Here is an 18233-nt window from a genome sequence, read left to right on the forward strand (position 1 = left end):
CACTAACTTAATCTACATGTGCTGTCCCCTGTGTGAGCATGACACCTCTTTATTCTTTGTTTCTTAGAAGTATCTCAGGTTTTTCCTCTCTGATAAGTAGAACTATTCCCTAGACTGTTTAAAACAGAAATGAGTAGAAAAACAAAATATTACATAGCACTGTCATATATATTCCAGAAAATATGCAAAAGAATTTGCATGCATGTAAATTTGGAAACCATTCTGAACTGGAGAATAAGGTGCTTTGTTATTGTTTCTATATTACTTTATTTATATGCATATATATATATGTTATATATATATAACATGGACAGGAGAGATAGCACAGCAGGTAGGGCATTTGCCTTGCATGAGGCTGACCCAGGTTCAATTCCTCCATCCCTCTCGGAGAGCCCGGCAAGCTACTGAGAGTATCCCATCCGCATGGCAGAGCCTGTAAAGTTACCCGTGGCATATTCAATATGCCAAAAACAGTAACAAGTCTCACAATGGAGACCTTACTGATGCCCACTTGAGCAAATCAATGAACAACGGGACAACAGTGCTACAGTGCTACTTTATATATAGAATAAAATTAGACAAAAGTGAATCAACTGACATATAAAAATCTGAACTCAGTAAATAAAGATACTAAAACTTTAAAGACTGATGAAGATAGATCACATTGGATGGTAATAAGAGAGGTTTTTTTTTCCCCCTCAAACACCTCTGCCATGCAATAGTAATAGTAATAATATTAATGACCATCAACACAATTTATAGCTTTACCAAAGAACTTTTGCCATAGATGTGTCAGGCTGGCACGATGGATCATTTTATAAATCAAGACATAAAGACTCAGAAAAGCTCATTTCATTCAATCCCTACTATTAAATGTGGAGATGAAAGCATTTTCCATTTAAGTAAGTGCTTTGTTTTTCATATAATATTTTACTTATGCTAGGACTTTTCATATCTTGTCTTTATTTTTTCTCCCTGTCATGAACCCAAGACTTCACAGATAGTGTGGCATGACTTTGATCACTAAATCAGGGACTTCTGAACAGATTTTTTTTTTGGTTTTGTTTGGTTTAGTTTTGGCTTTTGGTACATGGGGATCAAAGTCCTTTCTCATTCCTAATTTCTAAGTATGTTGATAAGTATTCATTGAAATCCAGAAAAATTGAGGTCCTTGATTTAGACCTTAGAAAGTCAACTCATTATTGTCTTTCCTCCCACAGGGATAACATCTTGGTGAATGGGGCTTAGTTGGTGCAACTAAGGAAACATCAAGGGAAGAAACAAAATAAGAGACTGGGCTTTGGGGTCCTCTGAAGCTATTTTAAAAAGTAAAACGTTGTGGTAAAAGCTCTGTGGTATATCTGTGTGTGTCATTATTTTTCATTGATTTATTACACACATGTAAAAGAGTGTCTGTGTAATTGTACAAGTTAAAACAAACCAATCCAGGATCCAAGCCACATAGCCACAAACCCAGACAACTTGCCTCCCACTCCTGTCCCACCCTCAACCTACCACCTCCCAGACACAAATTCCCTGGTAGCAAAAGTCTTCCTGAAAGACACAAACCATAAACCAGTGACATCTGTCATTTATACCAGAATCTTAAGGAGTAGCTAAAGTTGGTTGACAGCACAGATTTTCTAGAGAGAGCCTTCTGTTTTGGCAAGAACATTTAGGAATGACTCAAAATACTAATGGGAAGAAGCTATCACGTGACTTCCCCAAGGATTAGCAACATGATTTTATAATAATTTAAATGTAGGCATCTCATTTGTAGGGCCTAATGAGACTAAATTTATCTCACCAACTGACTGAAAATTGTTCACTAACCCACTACATGGGTCAGATGACCCATTTCCCTCTACTACAACAAATAGGAAAATTACTTTAAAGTATTTTATGACTAACTCCTTTGCCTCTACTCTATTAGAGCTCACTTCAATGTAAAATTATTCCAAGAGTTGATCATCATTAGATAAATTATTCTACTTCCATTTATAAAGATGCAAAAAGAATGGATCTCCTATTATCAACTTCAAGGCAGAAAAAGAATAAGAAACAATATCACGGTGCTGGAGCGATAGCACAGCGGGTAGGGCATTTGCCTTGCACGCGGCTGACCTGGGTTAGATCCCCGGCATCCCATATGGTCCCCCAAGCACTGCCAGGAGCAATTCCTGAGTGTAAAGCCAGGAGTAACCCCTGAGCATCGCTGGGTGTGACCCAAAAAGCAAAAAAAAAAAAAAAAAAGAAACAATATCACTTTTCCTTCACATAAAGAATAAGTATATTTACTTAAAAGTATGGTCTCTCTCTTGGGTCATTTTAATTACTGAAGGTGATGGAAGCTACACACATAATGCCATCACTGTCTTTTTTCATGAAATATTTATACATCCAATTTGGATTATTTGAGAGAGGTCAAACAGTGAAAAATAAAGGGAAAATGCTCCAAGAAAGAGAGCATTCATGAGTTCAATGTGAAAAATAAAAAGAGTAAGTCTTTAAAAGCTGATGTTTCTCCTTCTTGGACACTACTTCGATAAATAGCCTTGCTCCTCAAATTTCCTCCTACCCATTATATAGTAACACAATAACACAAACTTTACTTGACACTAACATTAGTAATGTTGGTATGATTAGAAACTCAAGACATCTATGCTTTTTAAATAACCACTGAGGGGGAAAAACATGTGTTCTAGAACAGAGGTTACCAAATTCTGTCTGATGCCAGACAGAAAAGCGACAGAGAGGGAACATACCCAGTATTCTAGTTGCCATTCTGCCTACAAAATCACAATGCTGAGGATTGGAAAACTTTGTCTGTAAAAGGGAAAGAGCGTAAAAAATATTCAGCTTTGTGGACCCAGTGGTTTCTGAGGCTATTAAATTCTGCTGTTGTTGCAGGAAAACAGCCAAAGACAACACATGGATGGACGGATATGACTGTGTCTCTAATAAAACTTTATTTACAAAAACAAGCAGGAGGGCTAGATTTATCCTGAAAATTCTATTTTTAGGCCTTTATATTATATGAGGTCTAGATGATAGAAAGATGCTACAGCTGTGCTGTCCAAGACCCCAGTCACCAAGTCGCTTTAGGTCCATGAAGCCCCACCTCTGCCAGTGTCATTCTTGGTGCCACAAAGTATGCAAGTCTTACTTTCAAGAATGCAAGCACCAAAGCTAAGTGTACAACACCGAGCAGGTCACAAGTGTGCAAACACTGCTTCCAAGTATGTAAGAGAGCACTACCATATATGTGCAAACCATACACCTTCACCTTCATCCCCTCCCCACCTCGAATGGACCACAACAAAGTGTGTAACCCATAGAACACTATTATCACCACAACAAAGGGAAGGGATGGGGTGGGGCGGTAAGTACCTGAAATCTGACTACTATGATTAAAGAACTTCATTTTAATTGTCACTGAATTTCAATTAATTTGAGTATTAACATGAAGCAAGACACTACGGTATTAGAAATACAGTTTTATTTTCTTCTTTTTTGCTTCCTCAAAGGAAATGCATTATAGTTTATGGTATATTCTAAAATTTTGCCTTAATAAAAAACCACGCTGAGGCCGGAGCAATAGTACAGCAGGGAGGGTGTTTGCCTAGCATACAGCTGACCTAGGTTCAATCTCCAGCATCCCAGATGGTCCCCCAAGCACCAACAGGAGTGATTCCTGAGTGCACAGCCAGGAGTAACCTCTGAGCATCACTGGGCATGACCCAAAAACAAAACAATAAAAACCTCATGCTTCTATAAATGCAATCGAACTATTCACAAATGATCTTTCTTAAATTGATATATCTGAATCATTAATGATCATTTCAGTTTAAAATTAGCCAGCCAAAGCCAAATGTCTACAGGCTGAGTTGGATCCACGACAATACCTATCAAATCTGGACCCTGCTTCTTTTCATCCCTGGACACTGTCCTGCAGTATGACTAAGGATAAAAGCCTACCCTTCCCTTCTAACTCTAAAAGAAAACACCCACTTTCCACCCAGATCCCAAAATGCATACATGCAAATATATGACTCAAAGAGCACAAGAGAGAATGTATGTACTGATTCAATTACCCTCTCCTAAAGAAATCCAGATAGTATACTACTGCAACACAAAATACAGCAAGATGCACTTCATTTCACACAATGGCCAACACACTCTATTTTATTTCTGTAAAATATTTCATTTACACAATAATTACTTTGTGTTTCACATATCTTAGCAAAACTATATAAAGATATGATCAAGTGAGCAAAAAGCAAGAAAATATACTAATGTATACTTGTTCTTTTTATTCTATATATCAATAAGAAGCAACAAACTAATCTTTCCATTAATAAACTTAGACAATATCAACTTTTCTCAGTGGGTAGAAGAAACTTAGAAATTGAAGTTACACTCTAGGAGGTAAGAGTCCCTGGGAACCATGGGTGCCAAAAAAGGGGACTTTTGCTGATACATAGCAAAATACATATTGACATTTTTCATGATTTTATAAATACAATGACCCAATTCCAGATCTAATTATTTATTGGAGATCCCCCCAGCCCTAAAATTTTGGGGGGAAAAACAAAATTCTAGTATGAAGCAAACTCTTTTTTAACATGAACTGACAAGCTTATGTTATGCAAGATATCTTCCATTTGGGTTTATAATTTTTTTTCCTGCAGGAATACTTATATGTTTGTTTAAATGGTTGTTGCTGCTACTAGAATGGGAGACTTATGCTACATGCAACGGGTCTTAACTTCCCAAATCCCAAAGATATCTCACATTCAAAATATATCAACTGGTCCCAAGAGCTTGCATAGAGAATCTTAAAAAGAATGCTATTCAGGTAGGACATTGCCTTGAGGATTCCTTACCTCCGTCTGAAGGATGGCAGCCCTCTGTTCTTTGGCAGTAAGTGACTCTTTAAGCACTTCAATGTGTTGCTTGCAATCTGAATTCTGATTGCTAAGAGTTTCAAGCTTTGTTTGTAAGGCAAGAAGTTCTGACTCCTTCTTTGAAAGTTCCTGCTTCAGCTGATCAATCTGTAAAATAACAAGAAAATGGCAAGAAATTAGATGCTGTAACTCTAAAGTTTTATGTTTGAGAATTACTGATTTCACTTCATTTCTAATAGCTAATGACAACGAGTCCACCAAGGCAGACCATGAGTTTCCTCCAAAGAGAAGATTGCTCGAAGGGCACGAGCACTTGTGTGGTAAACACAAAGATCTGGATTCGACCATAGCCCCACTTGAGTGCTGCCAAATATAGCTCTGGTGTCCCTCAGTTAACACTGGAGAAAACTCCATCCAATAAAAGATGGCCTTGGGAGTGACAAATTCTTAGACGTCAGCATGGCTCTTTAAAGATGATTGAAAGTATTAAAAAAAATAAAAGAAAAAGAAAATTAAGGTATGCAGGCTGCCTTCCAATTCCCCTGACTCATAGCTCTTCAACATACTCCCCCCACAAAAAAAAACCCAAAACATGTTTCACAGTGAAATGATGGCTCCCTAGTCAAAGCAGCTGCTCTCCATGAAACCACAATATCTTTTATTTTGATCCCTCAGATAGATCAACAGGGATTTCATAAAAGTAATTAATTCAAAACACAACCTGGATACTCTCTGCACACTGGAAATGACCACTCAACAGCATTATATGACAGAAAAAATTCTTACAGAAAAGAAAAATAAATGTAAGTGTTGTGGACTTGTCTTTGCTGATATTAAACATTAAGGTGACATAAAATATATCACTGTGTCACTGTCATCCCGTTGCTCATCGATTTGCTCGAGCAGGCACTAGTAATGTCTCCATTGTGAGACTTCTTGTTACTGGTTTTGGCATTTGGAATACGCCAAGATTAGCTTGCCAGGCTTTGCCGTCCGGGCGAGATACTCTCAGTAGCTTGCCAAGCTCTCCAAGAGGGTCGGAGGAATCGAACTTGGGTTGGCCGCGTGCAAGGCAAACGCCCTACCCGCTGTGCTATTGCTCCAGTCCAAATTAAATGATACACTGCAGAATAGGAAAATAATATTTGCACACAGTACAATAGAAAAAGAGATAACAGGCAAAATATATAAAGCACCCACGAAAATAAAAATAATAACAACCCCATGTTAAAATGGAGAGAGGAGATGAAGATGTATTTCCTCAAAGAAGACATATGGATAGGTAGTAGGAATGTGAAAAGGTTGTCATGGTCACTTACTATCAGGGAAGCATAAGTAAAAACAACAATGAGATATCACCTTAAATATGCAAAATCACACAAGAATGATCAAAATAAGATTTTAGCATCGGCCATAGTCTAACATACTTCTAGCTATCTCATCTCTCGCTTCAAAAATAAGTATCACTCTAAATTCTGTATTTGTCATTTTCTCACTTATCTTTTACATACAGTATATATAGATATTTGCATCTATAAATAATATACTCTTTAATTATATAATATTTTGTAAAAATATTTCATTTTTTTATTTTTTACACCTTTGTATTCAACCTTATGTTCAAGAGATAAATCATATTACTGTTTCATGCAATTCACTCATTTTTGACTAAAGACAGCATTTTATCACAAGACTTTGCCATAATTTATTTGTCTAGTCTATGGCAGAGCCTGGAAAGCTACCTGTGATATATTTGATATGCCAAAAACAGTACCAACAAGTCTCACAATGGAGATGGTACTGGTGCCCGCTCGAGCAAATCGATGAACAATGGGACAACAGTGCTACAGTGGTACTCCACTGTTTATACAGTTTATACAGGTTTCAAGGTTTGTATTATTAGAAAAAGTGTGAGCTGGAGAGAGTACAGTGGGTGGGTGCTTGCCTTGCATGAATTGACTGAGTTTGATCACCCGCAGCCCAAGGTCCCCAGAAGACCTGCTGGAGTGATCCCTTAGAACAGAGCCAGGAGTAAGTCCTGACACTGTTGAGTGTGGTCAGAAAAGAAAAAATATATAGAAAGGAAAGGAGAGGAGAGGAGAGGAGAGGAGAGGAGAGGAGAGGAGAGGAGAGGAGAGGAGAGGAGAGGAGAGGAGAGGAGAGGAGAGGAGAGGAGAGGAGAGGAGAGGAAAGCAAAGCAAAGCAGAAAGGAAGGCAGGAAGAAAAGAAGGCAGGAAGAAAGGAAGGAAGAAAGAAAGAAAGAAAGAAAGAAAGAAAGAAAGAAAGAAAGAAAGAAAGAAAGAAAGAAAGAAAGAAAGAAAGAAAGAAAGAAAGAAAGAAAGAAAGAAGGAAGGAAGGAAGGAAGGAAGGAAGGAAGGAAGGAAGGAAGGAAGGAAGGAAGGAAGGAAGAAAGAAAGAAAGAAAGAAAGAAAGAAAGAAAGAAAGAAAGAAAGAAAGAAAGAAAGAAAGAAAGAAAGAAAGAAAGAAAGAAAGAAAGAAAGAAAGGAAAGAAAGAAGAAAAAAAGAAAGAGAAAGAAAGAGAGAAAGAAAGAGAGGAAGAAAGAAAATGTGCTATTCTAAGTGTTTGCTACATACATAGCAAAAATAATCAGAAGTTGCCATAATACACAATATGACATTTTCAGCTTCACTCACATGAAAATGTTTTTCAAAGCCATTATATTAATTTTCATGACCACAGCAGTATTGAGCCCATGTAGCAGAGCCTGGCAAGCTACCCGTGCATATTGGATATGCCAAAAATAGTAACAATAAGTCTCTCAATGAGAGATATTACTGGTGCCCACTCAAACAAATCGATGAGCAATGGGATGACAGTGGCAGCAGTGGAAAAGTGTGACAATCAAGTCACATCTTTGCCAGTATCTTGTTACCACCTTTTCGCATGTCTTCCTATTTCATGGAATTGTGGTAGGTGTCTTAAGATGAAGGCCACCATATTTTTCCTACTGACACACACACCTACATTTCACAAATAAAAACCTGTTTACTTCCCTCTTCAAGTTAGGTTGAACTGTGACTTATTATAACTATCTGAATGCAGCAAGAAAGAGAATGGCTGCTCCAACTCTGGTCCACGAGTGAACTGGCAGTTCAGCTCCCTCCCAGTGGAAGCCAGCCACCTTGCTGAGAAGAAGCACTTAGCAGTCACAGCTACTGGCCCTGAAGAATGACAGAGGAGCCAACTATCAGCTACTGGCCCTGAAGAATGACAGAGGAGCCAACTATAAACTGGGGCTCCTTTTTCATGTCTGATGTTTAAGAGAACTTCTACATTTTGTCATTAAATTTGATGTTTAAATTTTTCGACAACCAAATTTTTGGAATTTGCTTTTTATTATAACACTGTCAAGAGTTATTTTAATTACTAATGAATACTTCTTATTTTAAATACTATTTCTGCATCTCATAATTTGTCATATTTTTCTATTTTAATATATTATAATTAATTCAACATCCCAAAAACAGTAGCAAGAAGTCTCACAATGGAGACGTTACTAATGCCCACTCGAGCAGATGGATGGGAATGACAGTGCTACAGTGCTATAATTAAATATATCAAGAGATTATTTTGTTTATTTTCAGGCCACACCTAAAGTTGTTCAGAGGCTTTACTTGTGTGGTAATATGGGGTCAATTTTGATGGTACTCAGGGGTGATGTAGTCCTAGATATGAAACCTGGGGCTCCTGCATCAAATAGATGTGCTCCAGCCCTTTGAGTTATCTTCAAGTTCCAGTGATTTTATATATTAAGCTCTCTTTTTATCACTATTAAAAATTACACTATTTTCAGGTCAAGATGCATTATGTTTTTATATGTTACTGAATTTAACTTCCTAATATTCTGTCACTATCTTTCATCTATGTTTATGAGCAAGATTTGTTCATTGTTGTTTTGATTTGGGGTCATACCTGGCTCTGTGGTCAGGTAATCACTCCTGATCATGGTACCATACAGGGATCAAATTCGGGTTGGCATAATTTTAGTATCAATTTGGTTTTCCAAATGGAGATTGTTTCCTCCTTTACTATGGTGCAAAATACTTGACATAAAAGCAAATTATTTTCTCATTAGTGTTCATTAAAAATCACAAGCAAATTCATCTAGAGCTGGTATTTTCTTTTTTATGAAGACCATTTACTTTCATTATAAATCTTTAGTAGTCATAGAAATACTTGTTTCTAAGCATTTAAATCAATTTTGAGGTTTTCTTCTGATAATTTCATTTCATCAAATTTTTACTAATATACAAGGGAAATGTTCATAAAATCCCCTTATCTTTTTATATGTATATTATCTATGATTATGTATTTTGTCACTACTAATAATTCATTAGTTTCACTCATTTCCTTAATGAATATCAGCAAAAACATGTGATGATAAATAATTTCTTCAACGAGCCCATTTTTCTTGTGCTCATCCAACTGTATTTTTATTTCATTAATTTGTACTAATTTTTATTTTAGAAATGTGTCCATGTGTGTATGTGTGTGTGATGTCATGGACCAAATCCAGGGTCTTATACATGCAAGACAAGTGTTCTATTGCTGAGCTACTCCCTGGCCATTACTCTTATTTGTAATTATTTCCTTCCTACTACTTTCTTTAAGTTTATTCTCTTTTTGTTTGCCTCACATTTTTTTAAACTAAGCAAAAGTTGAGTTTATTTGGTCCTGTTATTATCACAAACATATAGCATGTTCAGTAAAAGATTTAGGGATTGTTTTGGAAGTATTCATTAGCTGATATAAATTCATAGAATATTTACAGATAATATTAAACTGTTCAAGTACATATTTTCTTTTACAAGTTTTCCCCACTTTTTTTTAACACCCCGGTTTACAAAGTTACTCATGACGATTTGTTGCAGGCAATCTCCAACACCAATCCTACCACCACAGTCACATTCCCTCCACTATTGTTTCCACTTTCCCAATCACCCCTCAAGTAAGTCCCCATAGTAGACCCAAAATAATTTATTTTTACTGCTTGTGATCACTAAATGGCTAACAGAATGATCAAAAAAATATTTTGGTAGAAGAAAATTTGCGAAAATTGTTGTATTTCACCATAGGGACATTAAGTCAGAATTGAGCTACACAGGGAATCTAATCTGCAGGAAACTGCAGGTACATGAGTTTTTCTAGCTGAAAACTTCAGGCATTCTTGGAGTTAGGATGGGTGACCCCTCCCATCTCCCCATACTTCCAGAGGCCCTGGCAGTCATGCCACCACTCTGTAAGCTCATCTACTGGTCTTGTTCCAGAAATTCAAAACTAAATCTTAAAAGAGATCAGCTAGCTGCAAAAATTTCTTGAATACCTATTCCGGCTAAACCCTCTGGGGAGACCTCAGAATCCTACGGGCCAGCTCCCAACCAAACAAAGTTTTGCAGCTGATCCCATACCCTAAAGTCACCACCATGCCTCTGTCTAGAATGCCCAGTTAAATATTCTGGATTTGAGATCTCCAAACTCTAGAACACCAGGTTGGATGGGATGTAATGCAGAAGCCAACCAATCTTGACTAAAAGCATTAATACAGAAGGCTTAACTTTTAAGTTAAGTTCCCAATTTCTAAATTCCCAATTTTTAGTATTTTTTACTTACTCTCCAAATTTAGACTTAAAACTAAGTTTTCTTATATCGTTTTATTTGCTCCCACAATTTTGATCCCACTAATTTAATAAATGTGGATTTATATTACTGCTGAGTCAAATATCTTGATATCATTTATGTCCAATATTTTTTAATGAACAGTATTTTTCCTTTGATTCATTAGTAATTTAGAACTATGTTCCCAACTCTAAATACACTCATCTTTCATAGTTATTTTTGTGTTTTTATTTCTTAGTTGCTTTGTTCACAGAGACCATGTTTGTAGAGTATCTTGCTTTATGATATGCTGTCAGTTATTTTAAGTAAACTTTGAATATTTGTGTGTTTGAAAAAAATCCAATAGTTTGGGGGTATAGTGTTATATATATATGTGTATGTCATTGGATAATACTTTCAAATGAACAATTCAATACTTTCAACCTTCTATATTTTATCTTAAAATCTGCTCTATTAATTACATGCCAGTTTGTTGGGGCTGGGCTGAGCTATCAAGATGAGTCCATGTAGACTGTATCATACAATGGGCAGGAACATAGGTACCCAGAAAATGGGTGAGATTTCTCGTGTGCCCTGACTGGTTTGGATGAAACTGAACATCTTTTTCCTTTAAGCTAACTTAAGTAAACAATTTCATAAATTTCAGTATATTGAAAGAGTCCCAATGGAAAACCAGCAGGACCGTCCTGTTGTACAAGAAGGGAGATATCCACGACATTGGCAACTATCTCCCAATCTGCCTGTTATCCATCATCTACAAGTTATTCATTCGAGTCATACTGAATAGGATTGGTAGAACACTAGACAAAGGACAACCATGAGAGCAAACCGGGTTCCAATAAAGGATGCAGCACAATCGACCATATCCACATGGTGATCAAGCTCATTGAGGTTTTGCGAGAGTTCAAGATGCCGCTCTGTCTAACATTCATCAATTTAAAGAAGGCCTTTGATTCTATTGAGACTAAAGCGGTCATCAAAGCCCTAGCCAAACAGGGCATTCAACCTCAGTACATCAGGATCCTCCGCAAACTATATTACAGATTTACCACTAGGATCTCACCATTCTACAAGGAAGAGTTCACTGACGTAAAGAGTGGGGTTTGGCAGGGTGACAACATTTCACTGAAACTCTTCAGTGTCACCCTCAAGAACGTCATACAACAACTGGAATGGGAATGAATGAGAGTGAAGATAGATGGTCAGCAACTACACCACCTCCGCTTCGCTGATGACATCATTCTAATAACACCAAACATTAGCCAAATGGCATGAATGCTGGCCAACTTCGACCTAGAGTGTGGAAAGGTTGGTCTGCAGCTGAATCTTACCAAGACAATGTTCACGAGAAATGGACTAGTTCCTGACATTCCATTTGTTCTCAATGGAACGAACACCTCTGAATGCAGCAGTTATGTGTACCTAGGTCGAGAACTCAACATGATGAATGGCCTAGCACCTGAGCTATGCAGGAGGAAGAAAGCAGAATGGAATGCCTTCAAGAGAAGTGGTTAAGAGGACAATGAACTTCCGGCTCTGGGCACATCTTTTTGACTCCACCATTCTTCCTGCACTAACATATGCCTCAGAGACCTGGGCCCTATGAAAACAGGATGACAAAGCTATTCGGGTCTCTCAAAAATAAATCAAAAGAGATATGCTTGGAATATCATGTTTCACTCAAGTGAGAGAAATAATCTTGGAGTTTCAACCTCCGTTGACGATCAAGAATCAGCGACACTGTCTCATTTGCCAAGGTGTCAAAAGTCAGATAGGCTGAACACATAATGCAATTTGGAGATGACTGCTGGACAAGAGCTGTTACCATCTGGATTCCATGGGACATCAAAAGAACATGTGGTCGTCCACCTACGAAATGGTCAGACTTCTCCATCAAGACGCTGAATGAATGGTTCGAGGCTCTTCGTGTTCCTGGTGCGAGCAGATGCTCACTGGGTTACATTAGCACGTGATAGGGACAAATGGACACATTACTGGCACCCAATCAAGCAAACTGATGAGCAATGGGATGACAAATTATACAAGTAATTGAAAGAGTCAGTTTTTCCTTTTCTCACACAAGTCCACCCTGATCTTTGACATGTAAATTCTGGGCTCTGGCCCAGCCTAATCTTTGGGATGCAAATTTCAAATGCTTGCCCAGTTTGTCCTTGGGATATATATTTCAGGTACAGGCCCAGTTTGTCTTTGGTATGCAAACCCAAATACTTGTAGCACTGTGTAATCCCATCAACAGCCACCATCCAGAGACTATAAAACCATGCTCCTGGAAGATGCCGCATTGTGGCTGAATGACATCTAATAGCCTAGTTCTCCCTTTTGGAAAACCTGACAAGCCCCCAAGAGTCTATTGCCCGCTCAGGAGAGCCTGGCAAGCTTCCCGTGGCATATTCATATCCCAAACACATACCTCTCAGAGAACCCAGCAAGCTACCAAGAGTATCCCACCGACACAGCAGAGCCTGGCAAGGTACCCATGGTGTATTCAGTATGCTAAAAACAGTAATGATGGGTCTCATTCTCCTGACCCTGAAAGAGCCTCCACCATTGGGAAAGACGAATAAGGAGAGGCTGCTAAAATCTCTGGTCTGAGTGTAATAGAGATGTTTCTGGTTCCTGCTCGAGTAAATCAAACAACGGGATGACAATGATACAGTGATTAGTTTTTCAGTCTGAAAAAGAATAACTATATGTTTTAATTACAGTGAATATTCCAGGAGTGACCCCAACTACTGAGGTGGAAGTGCTGAATACTACTGGGTGTAGCCCACAAAGCCAAAATAAAAATTCTCATTGGTTATATTATAATTCTTGAGTATTAGGGCTTTTCTAGACTAAGAAATATTTCCTCTCAATCATTAAAAATATAACACTATCCTCTACCTGACACACACTATTGAGAAGTCAAGCTATCATTTAAATCATTATCTTTAAAGTTAATGGAGCTTTTTACTATAAGTTGTCTTTTAAAACAGTTTTATTATAATATATCATACATGCCACACAATTTACCTGTTTATAGCATACAACTGGTGGTGCTTAGTATGTTCACAAAATTGTGCCACCTACACAATTAAAATTTGGGACACTTTTATCATCTCAAAATGAAAGTTCATGACCATCAAAAGTCACTATCCTTTTGCCCACTTTCTAGACATTAAGCAAAGAATAAATTACTTTCTGTTGTTTATTCTTCCTCTGCCTCCTTCCAGTCTTTCTCCCTGCCCATATTCCTCCTCTCCCCACGATAGTCTCCCCGGGCCCAGTCTCGCAGCCTTAGTCTAGAACCCAACCGCCAAGCATTGGGAGTAGCAACTATACTTAGGTCAGATAGCACAATCAACATGTGTAAAGCCCTTCTCTTCATTCCTGGGAAGCTCTTCTAAGACAAAGTTCTCCTGCTGGGAGATCCATATGCTCAAGGGAGGAACTTCATCTAAGGACATACTTCTTCTTTCTTTAGTCCATAAACAACTATCTTAGACTTACTTCTTAATAATCTTTCTAGTCATTTTATATGAACACAGAAAGAGTATATTAAGCATATAAGGTGGCTCTCCTCGGGACATCTCGATACAGATCCCAGACTACAGTTTTCAGGCCAGATTAGTCCTTCCTAATCCCTGCAGGGTCCTCGTCCAGTTACTTCTCTTACGGTCATGACAGAATTCGTCCACGACCATGCTCTATACTGACTGTAAGTTTTATGGCAATTAGCCTGTCCTAGTTCAGTGCCAGGGTAGCGTACCACTTTCCCTGGGTCCAGTCCATTCATCGGGGACTGCTTTGGGGGGTGTTAGTAACTAAGGCTAACAGAGGGTTAAGTCAAGTAAATATGGTAGATGCCCAGGAATACATACTACCTGGAGTCAATTAACTCCCAAGTTACAAACCATAGGATTAACTGTCTTCCTGTGTCTACACAAAAAGGACATTGCTCTAAAGTAAACTACACAGGGGACATAAGGGAAAGAGAAAATAAATATTTCACTTACAAATACAAATTCAGAGTCCTATTCTCCAAGATAGACCATATGCTGGACCACAAAATACACCTCCATAAAATTAAGAAGACAGAGATTGTATCAACAACCTTCTCAGATCATGATATGCTGGAAATTGAAGTGAATCACACACACAAACAAAAAATCAAATCAAACACCTGGAAATTTAAGAGCTCACTACTAAACATCGAGTGGATGTTCAAAAACATCCACAGAAAGGAAATGAAAGAGGAAATCAAAAGATTTCTGGAAACAAACAAAAATGAAAACACAAGTTACTAGAATTTACGGGACGTGGCAAAAGCTGTGTTAAGAGGAAAGTGTTTAGTTCTACAAGCATTTCTCAGGAAGGAAGAGTGAGCACACATAAGTAACCTAACCTCACTGCTTAAGATCTTGGAGGATGATCAACAAAAGGAGCCCCACCCAGGCAGGAGGAAGGAAATAATAAAACTTAGAGCAAAAATTAACAAGGTGGAAGCCCCAAAAAAACAATCCAAAAGATCAGTGAAACCAAGAGGCTGGTTCTCTGAGAAAGTAAACAAGATAGATAAACATCTAGCAAGGTTCACAAAGAAAGGCAGAGAGAAACCCCTATAAACCAAATCAGAAACGAAAAGGGTGACATCACAACAGATACTATAGAAATTCAAAGAGTCCCCAGAGATTACTTTGAGAATCTTTATGTCATGAAACAAGAAAACCTCAAGGAAATAGATACATTTCTGGATTTCCATGGCCTCCCAAAGCTGAACCAAAAAGACCTGGAGTACCTAAATAGACCTATCACCTTCAAGGATGTTGAAACAGTAATAAAAAAGTCTTCCCCAAAACAAAAGTCCTGGCCCAAATGGATTCACTAGTGAATTCTTCCAAATATTTAAAGAGGAACTTACTCCCAATCATTTTAAAGTTTTTCCAGGAAATTGAAGAATCAGAAACATTTCCAAAGAGATTCTATGAAGTAAATATCACCTTGATACCAAAAGAATAAGAGATGCCATAAAGAAAGAGAATTACAGGCCAATATCCCTGATGAACACAGACACAAAGATCCTCAACAAAATCCTAGTAAATAAAATGCAACAACTCATCAAAAAGATCATACACCATGACCAAGTCGGATTCATCCCGGGGATGTAAGGATGGCTTAACATTCACAAGTCAATCAACATAATTCATCATATCACTGTCATTGTCACTGTCATCCCGTTGCTTATCGATTTGTTCAAGTGGGCACCAGCAACATCTCTCATTGAGAGATTTATTGTTACTGTTTTTGGCATATCCAATATGCACTGGTAGCTTGCCAGGCTCTGCCATGCGGGCTCGATACTCTCGGTAGTTTCCCAGGCTCTCCTAGATGGGCGGAGGAATCGAATACGGGCTGGCCCCGTGAAAGGCAAAAGCCCAACCACTGTGCTATCACTCCAGCCCAAGTCATCATATCAATAAAAGAAAATATAAAGTCATATAATCATGTCAATAGATGCAGAGAAAGCATTTGACAAGATCCAGCACCCATTTATGATGAAAAGTCTCAGTAAAATAGGCATTGAATGAACTTTACTCAATATAGTCAAAGCCATCTACCACAAGCCCATGGCAGCATCATTCTCAATGGGGAGAAAGTAAAAGCCTTTTCTCTAAGATCAGGGACAAGACAAGGGTGCTCACTCTCGCCACTCCTATTCAATAGAGTACTGGAAGTTCTTGTCATAGCGGTTAAAAAAGAAAAAGGTATCAAAGGTATACAGATAAGAAAGGAAGAAGTAAAGCCACCAATATTTACAGACAATATGGTATTATATACAGAAAATTCTAAGGACTCTACAAAATAAGCTCCTAGAAACAATAGGTTTGTATAGTAAAGTGGCAGGCTACAAAATCAACACCCCAAAAGTCCATGGCTTTCCTATATACAAATAATGAAAGAGAAAGGAATTAGCTTAACTAAAGAGATGAAGGACCTATATAAGAAAATTACAAAACACTACTTCAAGAAATAAAAATAGACACTAGGAAATGGAAACACATCTCCTGCTCATGGATACAGAGGATTAACATAATCAAAATGGCAATACTCCTCAAAGCACCATACAGATTTAATAAGTCCCTGTAAGAATACCCATGACATTCGTCAAAGAAATAGACAAAACACTCCTGAAATTAATATGGAACAATAAACCCCCATGAATAGCTAAAGCAATTATTGTGAAAAAGAAGATGGATAGCATCATCACCTTCCCCAACTTCAAACTCTACTACAAAGCAGTAGTAATTAAAACAGCATGGTATTGAACTAGAAACAAACCCGCAGACCAATGAAACAGAGTTGAATATTCTGTCACAGATGCTCAAATATATGATCATTTAATTTTTGATAAAGGAGCAAGAAATATGAAGTAGAACAAGGAAACCCTCTTCAACAAGTGGTTCTGGGAATACTGGACAGCTACTTGCAAAAAAAAAATGAACTCTGACCTCTGTCTAATGCCAGGCAAAAAAGTCAGATCAAAGTGGATTATAGACCTCAATGTCAGACTTGAATCCATAAGGTGCATGGAGGAAAATGTAGGCAGAACCCTCCATGACACTGAAGCTAAAAGCAACTTTAAGGATGAAACACCACTGACCAAGATGTGGAAACAAACATAAACAAATTGGACTACATTAAACTAAGACACTTTTGCACCTCAAAAGATACAATGACTAAAATGCAGAGAGAGCCCACAGAATGGGAAAGAATATTTACCCAATACCCATCTGATAAGGGGTTAATATCCAGGATATACAAGACACCAGTAGAAGTGTACAAGAAAAATCCTTCAACCCCATCAAAAAATGGGAAGAAGAAATGAACAGAAGCTCCCTCAAAAAAGAAATACAAATGGCCAAAAGGCACATGATAAAATGCTGTATATCACTAATCCTCAGGGAGATGAAAATCAAAACAACAATGAGATATCATCTCACACCACAGAGACTGACACATCAAAAAGAACAAGAATAACTAGTGCTGCCACAGATGTGGGGAGAAAGGGACTCTCTTTCATTGTTTGTGGGAATGCCTACTGGTCCAGATTTTTCTGGAAAACAATATGGGCATTTCTTCAAAAACTAGAAATTGAGTTTCCATATGACCTTACAATACCACTTCTGGGAATATATCCCAAGGGTGCAATAAAGCATGGTAGAAATGACACCTGCACCTGTATGTTCATTGCAGCTCTGTTCACAATAGCCAGAATCTGGAAACAACCTGAGTGCCTAAGAATAGACAACTGGTTAAAGAAACTTTGATATGGGTCTTCGGGGTACGGGAATTGAGGGACACTGCACCGCATCCAAAGTTGAATTGTTCCACGCATTCTCTGCCACCCTATTCAGATACCAGCTTGGGTCAGGGCTCCTGCTATACCCTCCATATCCCACAAGAACCAGTTCTTAGCTGGAACTTTCACCAGGTTAGCTTAACCAACAGAAACACATTAGCCAATATCTCATTAAGCCCATTTAAATTAAAATTGCATCATAAACAGAATAGTACGAGTGAGTGTGAAGGGCTGAGCCACATAGGTCACAATGGTAAAGCAACGCAGATCCCCACCAAGCTTACTTGTTGAAGAGGCTAGCCCAGAAGACCCCAACAGCAATGAAGTG

The 18233-nt window shown here is 38.0% G+C and overlaps 1 protein-coding gene across 6 annotated transcripts in view; it reads right to left on the reverse strand.

Moving 5' to 3' along the window:
- ERC2 (ELKS/RAB6-interacting/CAST family member 2) overlaps positions 1-18233 on the reverse strand; it is a 1118394-nt gene that overhangs the window by 706905 nt on the left and 393256 nt on the right. For all 6 annotated transcript variants that reach the window (XR_008629737.1, XR_008629734.1, XR_008629735.1 and 3 more), the window contains one exon: positions 4887-5054. Coding sequence is in view for 1 of the 6 variants with exons in the window: in XM_055134481.1 (XP_054990456.1) it covers positions 4887-5054 (168 nt within the window). In the remaining 5 variants the exon portion in view is untranslated. The remainder of the gene's footprint in view (positions 1-4886; positions 5055-18233) is intronic.

The sequence above is a fragment of the Sorex araneus genome, chromosome 4, assembly GCF_027595985.1.
Source record: "Sorex araneus isolate mSorAra2 chromosome 4, mSorAra2.pri, whole genome shotgun sequence".
In the NCBI taxonomy this organism is placed as follows: Eukaryota; Metazoa; Chordata; class Mammalia; order Eulipotyphla; family Soricidae; genus Sorex; species Sorex araneus.